Consider the following 11,044-nt stretch of genomic DNA (forward strand, 5'->3'; position numbering starts at 1 on the left):
CAACGCTCTTGAAAGGACTAATTGCGTCCTTTTATTGTATTAATGTCATATCTCTTTATTCTTTCTATTTGAAATTATTGCATTAATCGAATCAATTATCACTTGTCCATGGATATGACCTTCAATTATCTTTTGATTTTAATTGTTTTAAAATTTTATATAAAATATTCTTTTGAGACATAAAAAATTATTATGAGCAGTTTTCACCTTAATGGACCATTTCATTATCTAGGAAATAGAAAATTTGATAAATAAATACATAGTAAAAATATATTTAAATTAAATATTATCTTTCTCCAATCTTATTAATTTTTAAGATAATTCTACCTATTCATCATATATGATGAAACGTGAGGGCTTCTACCACAATGAGGGACCAAGCGCTTTAGAGTTAGTATCTGACAATAACACAGAAAAGATGTAAGAAAGCTAAAGATTTGCAGGAATTTAAAAACACAAGAATTTAATGTGGAAACCTCTTTGCTCAAGGGAGGAAAAACCACGGATTACCCTCACAAATACTCAACAATCCACTATAATCAACCTTTTTATTACAAATTTTATTTGAACCTAACTCTAAGCTCCACCGTCTTATAATAACTTTACTACAAGCTTAACTTGACAACTCTATCAACAACACACCTAACTCTAGGCTTCACCTGCTTGTAATAACTCTATTACAAGCCTACCTTAACAACTCTGCCAAGAACTCTTCTCAATACTGATTAACTCTAACCAATATTGAACTCAAGTAACTCTACCTAAGCACTCTCAATAACACAAGATAACATTACTCTTATAACATGAGTAATCTAATTACAAAACAAGAATCGACTCAAGAACTCACACACTCTTTCAGTACATAAGAAAATCAAGAACTTGAGCACTGTTGCAAAGTTGAGTATTTGACAATTTTCGCTTGGACAATTATAATGAAATAACCACTCAATTAAGAATCTTTATTTTTCTTTTATAGTGGAAGAATAATTAGGGTAGAAATTTGATTAGGTCAAGTATCCATGAAAAGTACACATCTCACCTGCGTATTTTGTTACACTAGACAACAAAACTGTGCAGGCCATGTGACAACTATATATTTTCATGAAGATCCAGGGACTTGGTCCATTATTGTCAGCTGATCATCATCAAGACAAGATGTAGCAATATAAACTTTTGAATGATTTTGGTAAAATTTGTATAGACGGTCCATAATAAATCCACCATTATCCAAATCAATTAAAGATATTTTGATTAAAAATATTAGCACAAATTTTTATAACCATGAGTGCTTTCTATTGTGATTCTCATATAAAAGAACTTTATTAAAGCTTTCAACATAATTTCAATAGTTAAATTTAACCGAAACCTTTTGTTTTGGATTAAGATAATCTTTTTCTTTAAGAGTACTAAGACTCCATTCTTTCAGAGTAAAAACCTTTTTAATAATAATTTTTTAGAAGTTAGAAACTTTATTAGTATTGTTAGGATAAAAATATTGTATTTCAGCTAATCCTGTGTGGGAGAATATTATATCAAAATGCATTTTATGTTTATATACAGTAACGTATGATGTAGTGTCCATATATCTCTGCACTAATTGCCATGGGTCATCCCTCCATTTCAAATCATTTTGATCTAGGATAAGTATAACCTGATCTTCCTCATTTTGTTCATATACTTCAGTCCTCTTATTAGTATCATATGTTAGAGCACTAGAATATGAATGACTGCCATTCTTTTCCTTTTTAGATTTAATAAAATTCATGAATTCCTAGTACATTTGGTAACCTTTATTAAGATCCGAAATTCCAACAATATTCGCAGATATTAACTTTTGGTTTTCTATCTGGACGGGGATATTACCTCGGGCCATTTTTGTTCATCCTCTTCCCTTCCTCTACTAGAGTAAGTTAGAAATTATGACTTCAACCTGTATAAGAGAAAAATTATTACCTTAAATATTCTCTAGTGAGAAAATCAAGAAGACTATTACCAGATTCTTTTAAGTATTGTATTTTAAAATTAACTGGAGCAAATAAAGCTTGCCATGCTACAAACATTAGTTTAGGAACATTTTTTTGTTTAGAAACATCACGTTTACAATCTTTATTATATATGAATTTTACTATTTGACAGTGAGTTTTTATTAAAAACTTTAGGTATTACAAATTTGCTTGAAATTTTAACACATTTTACAATTGCAAAATTTTGTTTTTTGTAATTATTGCATAATTTTTTTTGACTATTATTTCATTTTTTCGAATAAAATTTTATAAAATATTCTTGATCATCTACTAGAGAATATTTTCATAAAATTACACCATACCCGAGATCAGAAGCATCTGTCTCTACTATTTTTTTTTTTCAATTAGGATTGTCTAGAGTAAGATATGGTAGGCTATTAACCTTTGCATTAATATTTTTGACTGATTGAGTATGATCATCAATCTAAGCTTTTGAATTCTTCTTCAATCTATCATATAAAATAGATGTATCTTTAGCAAGGTCCTTTATAAAAAGAGAAACATAATTTAAACTTCCCAAATATCTTCGCAATTGAGTTTTATCATTAATAATATCAGGAAAATTTGAAGCAAATTCAATGCTTCTATTTATTGAGATTATTTTATCATTTTTAGTATTATGTCCTAAATACCTAACTTTCGTTTGAAAAAGAGACCCAACAAAAACAATAGTAGGTTATTGAAGGCAAATTATTATTATTAGGATGATAATTTAAAAAAATATTTGAATGTGAAAATATTAGGTTTTTAGAAGAGAAAAAACATATATTCATTAGCTTAAAATTAGAAAATCATGAGTGAAGAGTAGTAAATAAACTTCAACTATTCATAAATTTATAATTTTAAAATATTTTTGGGCAATAAATGGTGAACTCTTACCATACCAGCAAATCAACGAAATACACTTAAGAGTATAAAAAATCTAATAACCTGTTCAATTATTAGATTTGTAGACCTCAATCATCAACTAATTACATAATATATGTATGAATTCAGTACATTTCCTACTCCTCTTTATTCCCTTTATATTCTCTAATCTCTCCTTAATTACACATTCCACCTGTCGAACTACAAATTACTATTAACATTTGTATTCATAAAGATTTTTTGGTTCCTGGCCAACCAAATGTGATAGAGAATAGCTTTATAAGAAGCTACAAGTATCTCCTTCCTACACTTGTTCCAACGCTTGTTGTGGATCCAAGTAACCATCTCTATAAACCGCAACAAGGAAAAGACTTCCCAAGATATCTCTGAATATTGTTCTAAACCTCTTCACCCTAAGTCATTGGAGCTGCATTCTCACTCTACCTTCCTTGCATAGAGTAACTTAATCACCAGCGACATCCTTCAGCTGATAGGATGCCAATTACACACTCCCCTCTTTTATGATATGCATAATCTAAGTGATTTTCTTCACCTCATCAATGAAAATGCATGGATCCACATTCACCTTCTACTCAAAGAACTTAGGTGGATTCATTCTCATAAAATCTCGACTCGGTCTGTAGCTGAGTTACCATTCTACTGAATTGAGGCTGCTGTTGACTGATTACCCTGAGCATTAGCATTCACAGCCTGAGCTATCACTTGAAAGGCAACTCAAAACTCAACATAAGAGACACTCTCGTTCAAAGGATCTGCAAGTGGTGGTGGGGCTGGTTGGTCCCTAAATCTGTGGATGTAAACTCTGTGAGGAGGCATTCTCTATCACGTTAAAGCATGAGTTGGAGTAGATTAGGAAAACGTTAAAGCATGATAGAGCTCACAAAAGAAGGGATGGTTCCTAATATATTCTATAGCCTCTTGCTCATAAGTATGACACGCTTCACACCTATGATCATGACTCTACATAACACGGTTTGTCATACTTTCTAGGACTCTTAAAACCTTAGATTTTGGTACCAAGTTTGTAAAGACATAAAGCTACCCCTTGGACGTTACACGGTTCTTAGGACTATAAGTAGCCCCAAAGCTAACCCATGATATCTACTCAACAATTGAACCATGATAGAATAAACTTAAACACGAATAGAAACTGAAAAAAGTCAAAAACTGGGTTCAATTGGATGAGCAATATCAAAAATACTGTAAACTCAATATAATCTGAAACTCAAAAGAATCTGAAGAAAACAAATTTTACCAAATTAAGTAGTCTTGACCAGTTTCTAAGTCTACTGAAGAGACACAGGGATAAACCCGGTTGACCCAAAGAACTCAAAACATAAGTTTAAACTGATAGTAACTTAATATCTAAAAACAAGCATACTCTTGGCCCTCATATCTCAGAATGTGAGGACTCACCAACTAGTGGGATGTAGGAGATGGTAATCGTGGCTAATCGTACTTTTGAGGAGAAATACCAAAACATTTATTATTAAATAATGTAGCTACACAAATATATATGTAGTTAGTACTTCTAGAATGTATTGAGTATATGGGGGTGAATATAATAGTAAAACTAATACCGATCATAATCATAAAACATGTATACTTATTGTAAATAGACTAACCATGATCATGAAAGAAATTGAAAACTGAATTAACATAAGAATAAGTCATAAAACACCATCTGAGTGAAACTTGTGAGCCATTACACTTAGTTTCTAAAATTTTCTTTTCTGTAGGAGATTCTTATCACCGACATAAACCATGTGACCTAGCATAGAGTCCAACATCTTATCCATGTTGAGGAGAGCTGTTCTATCCTTGCTATCAATATAGAACCTTAACTTGAAAGATTACTAAACTTAGCCTATTTGGTCAAGAGAGACACTCTTTGGTGAGAGTCCTTAAACCACGGTGGCACATAGTTTTTGAGAAATAGGATATACTAAACCCACATTCCCCTCGGTGCTAAATACTACTTCCAAAATATATACACTTATGCTCATACTTATGAAATTCACTTTAAAGTAGCATATAAGTTTATAAAACTGAAAATCAACTATGCTTCTCTTACTAAAATCATACTCATAAAGAAACTTTGTGAATTTCATGTCTTATCTGAAATCATATGCTCAAAATTGAAGCTTTAATCATGATGTGATATTATATAACTTGAACTAGTAAACTTGACCTTCTTGTAAACTGAGTGCATTATGCTCAAACAGTAATCATTTACCATCTCATAGAAATTTCGTGTCAAAATACAAAAAATCAATGCATAAGAATAATTTTGTGGATAAAACATAAGTAAACATGAAATCTTGTGCTAAATAAAGTTCAACTCATGAGGAAACATCATCATCTCAAAGCATAAGAAAAGTTGGTGTGAAACTAGTTATCAATTACTTAAAATTCAAGTAAAAAATAAACTTTTGGGCACAAGTATGGAAGAATATCCTTGTTTAAACCCCACATACCTAAACTTGATTAATTTTCTGAGTTTCGGTTCAGGTACGACATTGAGAAGTTATTTATCATGATTATGGCTTTGAGATACGATTAATTAGTATAATTTTGGTTACTTCTTCTCTTTGATTTCACTCTCCGAGCTTACGAAGGCCCGCATTGGGTTTATTTAATTTTTCACACTCACTAGCTTATAAAGGCCATTTTATATTGATAGTTATGTGCTCTTCTACGTTATTATTTTGCACTCTTACCTTGACTAATTAGCTTATTATCTCGCATTTTTATTATATTATATTATAATTTTGCTCGATCAACTAATGATGCCTACTGAGTACCCGTGACTTTAATACTCATGCTTCACTTTTGTACCTTTTGATGCAGATCTGAGTACTAGTTGCCATCGTTGACGCTGCGATCGTGCTAACTAGAGTTCGGAGACAGCGTGAGCTCTTGGAGCCGGAGTTGACCTTTTCTCCTTCCTCTATTTTTGATGCTTACCCATACTATTTTGAGACCGATGTACATTTGACTATTATAGTACTCATACTCTTTTGTTAGTGGCTCTTGTACTAACACTAATAGGTCATGGGATATTGCTATTTCTCTTATTTATATTCTGTATTTTTATTATTATTCCATGTTTTATTGCTTGTAAGCTTTTTCTTGCTTATAGCTTCGGAATATGATCTGCCTTACCTATTAGTGGGATAAAGTAGATGCCATCATGACTCTATTTCGAATCGAGACACCCAACCCCCCTTCTACCTTCTTCAACCCCCATTCAATCTGTTTTTTACTTCTGAACATTCATTAGTTCTTTCTTAGACCTAGATTGAGTTTAATTTCGCTAATTATCTCTTTATTTCATTCTCAATTTATTCAAAAAATGTTTCACCAATCTCTCTTGCATTATCTATAAGCAGGTTTGCCTCTTCTTTATTCATTGATGTGAAATCGCAATAATATGAATCCTCCATTAAATTCCTTACTGTTTTCTCTCTGTTTGGTGTTTGAGGTAAAAAAAAGCTGCCAAAGTGAATATGGATTAGATTCATCAAGAAAGAAAAAAAATATACAATTTCAACATTTTGATCTCAAGAAGTTCTAGTTCTCATAAAATACAACACTAATTAATTTTTGAAATCACAATATATGTTAATGTGATTTGTTTGAAAGAAATTTAAATTCTAGTAGGAATAAAGTTTTGATGATTTTACACTCTTTATTTATCGTGAAGTAAGTAAAAAATTTATAAAAATAAATTAAAGAAGATGAGGATTTAAGTGTAAAAGGAGTGATCAGGGAGTTTGATGAAGGAGAATACTATGATTGTACGATAGGTACCTCCTAAATGTTCACCCTTGGGAGCCAAATTTAGCAAGTGATTCTCCGGCATTTGGTGTATGTAACATGTGGGTTCAGGTATGGAACGTCCCCTACATTGGATGTTAAAGGAGGTTGGACGCAAAATAGTATATGCTTTGGGAGATATAGTTGAGGTGGTAATTCCTGATAATGGTAGTAAGGAGGGACGATATATGTAATGATGAATCTTATCAAAGCTTTTCCTAAAGGTAAATTAATCAAATTAATATGGAAACTTGCCTTGTGATTGCTATTACTGTGGTATGCTTGATCTTAATGAGAGAACTTGTGTTCTGAAAGAGAGAGAGATACAATCAGACACACTAAAAAATGATCAGTTTGGGGCATGGCTAAAAGAAGATGATCACATAAGATTTTCAAAAAATCAGACATGTGAAAGAGTAAAAACTATTGATGGTCGTGCTATGGGGAGAAAAGTCGCAAGAACTACAAAAAGTTGGCTACATCTTGATAATGAAGCTGACTTAACAAAAATACAACAGGGTACAGGAAAAGTTTTTCACTATGGATTGGATCAAAAATAAACCAAAAGGGAAGAACATTGTGGGATGTAATGAGAATGGTGATGATATATTGAACATAGAAGAATCAAATCAAGTGCAACCTGTGAAAGTATCAAGTAGCATACCCAACAATTGGTTACAGGGACGTCTTCTCAGCATGCTTGCGTAAATTCCAAGTTGCAACTTTATTGAATATAGCAAAAGAAAATCAAAACATATGTTTAGCCAGTAAGCATACCAAACCTCTCCAGTAAATGCACCTCCTTTCCTTACCCAATAGTTTTGTGCAGCAATGGAGAAATCACGACGCAATAACGTTTTGACCAAGGGAAGAAATACAAATGGAGGACTAATCACAACCTCTGTGAGAAAAGCAATCCAAATAAAGCAATAGCGTAAGACTTAGGAAGAAACCAAAAAGGCAGAAAGTCTAGAGGGTAAAATTCCAACCAAGACAAGCAATATAAGATGTAAAAGAAAAATCACTTCTCATAATTCAGTTAGGTATAAATCACTTTATTGAAAATGATAAGACATAAATTTCAAACGCCAAAGCAAATGCAAAGATAGAGAGGAAAAAAAATTGAAATAGAAGAAGAAGTCGCAAAGTAAAGAAAGTCAAATAGTATATTGATCTGAAATTAAATTATATATGATAACCTGGTAAGAATATTCTAAGTTAGCAGGAATGAGGTGGGAGAGAACTTCAATGTCAATTTAGAATTACAACTTCATATAAGCAATAAAAATGTCTCCATAACCAAACTCTTCTTTTTCTTCTCTAATTTTTTGGCCCCGACACCTTATTCTTTTAGCTGAAACTGATATGGCAGTGTAGTTGGTTATCACATCAGTCTAACGCATAAAACTGAAGAATCCCAATTCCAGAGAACAACTTTCCATTGAAGACTGATCCATGGTTGCATAAAAATAGTGTTGTCAATCTCTAATGAAAGAACTCCCCAGACATACCACGGCCATTATAAGAGAAAATCCCCAAATTCTCACTGAAACGAGGCAAAATGAGTTTCAATGAAAGGTCTTGTGTTCGAAAATGATTCCATGTGAAAGAGATGGCCACAAATCAGAGACTATTTTGGTGTTTGCCAAGCCAAGATACGGGCCAGCATGCCTCATTGCCCGGATGGAAATGACGAGGACAGGAATTAAATAGTAGAGAAAAGGCCATTTCTGGACAAACCAATAAACAAGTATCATCACAGCCTCTTTCAGAAAATGTCTATTCTTCCGTAGATTTCACGAAATTATGGAAGTTGTGGACTAAAGAATCCAGGAACGCCTGATGGAGAAGGCACCAGATATTTTTTTTCTGGTTTTCTTTGAGGAAATAAAGAAGATTGATAATTGAAAATCATAGTCCAAACAGAGGGAGTTAAACCATGGCTGCAAATTCTATAACCTGACTGTCCCGTTAAGATACGGTTTATCAAATCCCGATTCCATCTAGCTCAAAAAAATCAATCATCACAGCCCTTTTGAAGACCTAGACCTGAACTTAGAGGACAATTAAGGTCCTTTTAGTCACCCCAATATAATTCATTTTCATATTTGTTGTATAGCTTTCCAAAAGAACAATACAATACAATGAAAACAACCATCAAAACAGGCTTATTCATCAACATGTGTGTGTGTGTGTGTTTATATATATATACAAAAGGGGGGGTGTACAGACTTTACCGCTACTATTGTGGGGTAGAGAGGGACTATTTCCGATGGTCCCTCGGCTCAAGAAAATCATTTTACAGAACTCAGCTGATACTGAACAAATATGATGATACAAAGGACTTACAAGATGATGTAAACTTGCACAGAAAGTCACAGATTTAACATATTCCAACATTGGATCATGCAAAAGAATCTATTTTTTTTTTAAAGCAAATGAAGCTCAGATGTATGGAATGATGAGGCATAAGAGAGGCCCACCACGCCATGGCAGCAAATATAGGTTGCATGGTAGAGAGAAATCTCAGTCACAAGCCATACCGGGTTGCCACACCAAGATACGGGTCGGTAATTTCAATGCCTGCATTGGTTAGCCCAGAAAATAGAAACACCATCATCACTGCCTCTTTATGTACTATCCATTCACACACACAAAAAAGACACATACACGAGACAAGGCAGCATATACAAGTTAAATCAATTTTCCATTTTCTCATAAAACACAAGGGCTGTTACGTGGCGCCAAATTATCCCAAGCTTAACCGGGAGACACTAACATAATGGTTCACTACCTACTAACTTTCTATCTTAATATGTGACCTTCAAATGCTTCTATCTAGCATTGTCGAATCACCTCTTTTTAATATTTCTTTAACCTATACTGCCTCTATTTCTCTTCGAATACTACACTATCGTCAACCTCTTGCTTCTTCTTACCTTAGCATGGCGTTGAATATCAAAATCAAAGTCATATAACTTTTTTATATTAATCTTTCCATCAAAGAAGACGTCAGCACAGTGTATCTTGAAATTATCTATCGCACAACACATAGATTTGTCACAAGATGAGAGAGTAGCGGGACAATAAGATTCAAAAATTTTCCATTATCCTAATCGTTCAGCACAACCATAGAGGTGTACCGTGTACCACAATTGTCAAATTTTATAGAGATTACTCAGAAGTAGATGGCGAGAGTAAATTTTTGTCGGAAAATCCATGTTTTACTGGACAATCAAGTGAAAGCCATGTCGTTACTTTTATCAAGCACTTGACCTGCAATCTAAATTTCTTCACCTTAATTTTAACCCCATTTTCACTATTCCAAAAGCAACTTTTAGCTCAAATTCTCTATCAATTAAATACAACAACAACAACAACCCAGTATATTCCCACACAGTGAGGTCTAGGGAGGGTGAAATGTACGCAGTCCATACCGCTACCTCCGAAGAAGTAGAGAGGTTGTTTCCGATAGACCCCGGCTCAAGAGAGAATAGTATAGCAAGGTCGTAATGCAACTCGAAACACGATGTATAACACAACAGAAATAAGCGATAAAATAATAACAGTAAATATTAAGGAAATACAAAATAAGTAAAGTACAAGCAATACGAAATAAGAAATAGGAAATAGGAAAACGGATACTCTCCGAGTAGTAAACAATACACTCACAGACCTAAGAGGACTACCACCCCACACCCTCCTAACACCTAGCCACAACCCACACACTCACACTAGCATTCAACCCTAATCCGCGACTTCCACACCTTCCTGTCCAGGATCATGTCCACAGTAAGCTGCAGCTAAATATACCCAGCTAAATATAAAAGAAACCCACAACTCAAAATTCAATGTTTGGAGTCTGAGGTTCGAATATAGAGAACACCTAAACAATATCGGGTAGACGATGGAACTAACCTTTAAGCGAGAAACTCATGCAGTTTCTCTGGACTATCAAGACAAAGTTGAGTTATTACTTTGAATACAAATGTGAACCCGCAATTTCAACAGACAGCCCAATTTAAGCCCTTAATAAGAGCAACAAAGAAATAGTAGAAAGCGAGAACTAACCAATTGATAGAACGATGAGCACCAAGCAAAGCGCAAAAGATTTAACTTATGTTTCGGGAGAAGAAATAGGCTGCCAATTTCAGCGAAAGATGGAGAACTTTGGAGTACTAAAAGCTTCAGTGGAAATACTTAGTGTTCCAGTTGTGATGTAGTTGTGGAGGTTTCATCGGAGGAGGACGACGGCGGTGATTTCTGCGGAGGAAGCGGAGGAGGACGGTGGTGGTGGTGGGGGGGGGGGGGGG

The 11,044-nt window shown here is 33.8% G+C and overlaps 1 protein-coding gene across 1 annotated transcript in view; it reads right to left on the reverse strand.

Moving 5' to 3' along the window:
* Nucleotides 1–2,936: 2,936 nt before the first annotated feature.
* Nucleotides 2,937–11,044, reverse strand: part of LOC107850836 — a 12,472-nt gene continuing 4,364 nt past the window's right edge. Inside the window, exons 2-6 of the mRNA XM_047401572.1 lie at nt 10,803–10,930; nt 9,275–9,314; nt 7,544–7,632; nt 6,987–7,039; nt 2,937–3,699 (exon numbers count right to left, since the gene is read on the reverse strand). Of these exons, the coding sequence (XP_047257528.1) occupies nt 3,627–3,699; nt 6,987–7,039; nt 7,544–7,632; nt 9,275–9,314; nt 10,803–10,930 (383 nt within the window). The 3' untranslated portion in view covers nt 2,937–3,626. The remainder of the gene's footprint in view (nt 3,700–6,986; nt 7,040–7,543; nt 7,633–9,274; nt 9,315–10,802; nt 10,931–11,044) is intronic.

The sequence above is a fragment of the Capsicum annuum genome, chromosome 12, assembly GCF_002878395.1.
Source record: "Capsicum annuum cultivar UCD-10X-F1 chromosome 12, UCD10Xv1.1, whole genome shotgun sequence".
Lineage (NCBI taxonomy): Eukaryota > Viridiplantae > Streptophyta > Magnoliopsida > Solanales > Solanaceae > Capsicum > Capsicum annuum.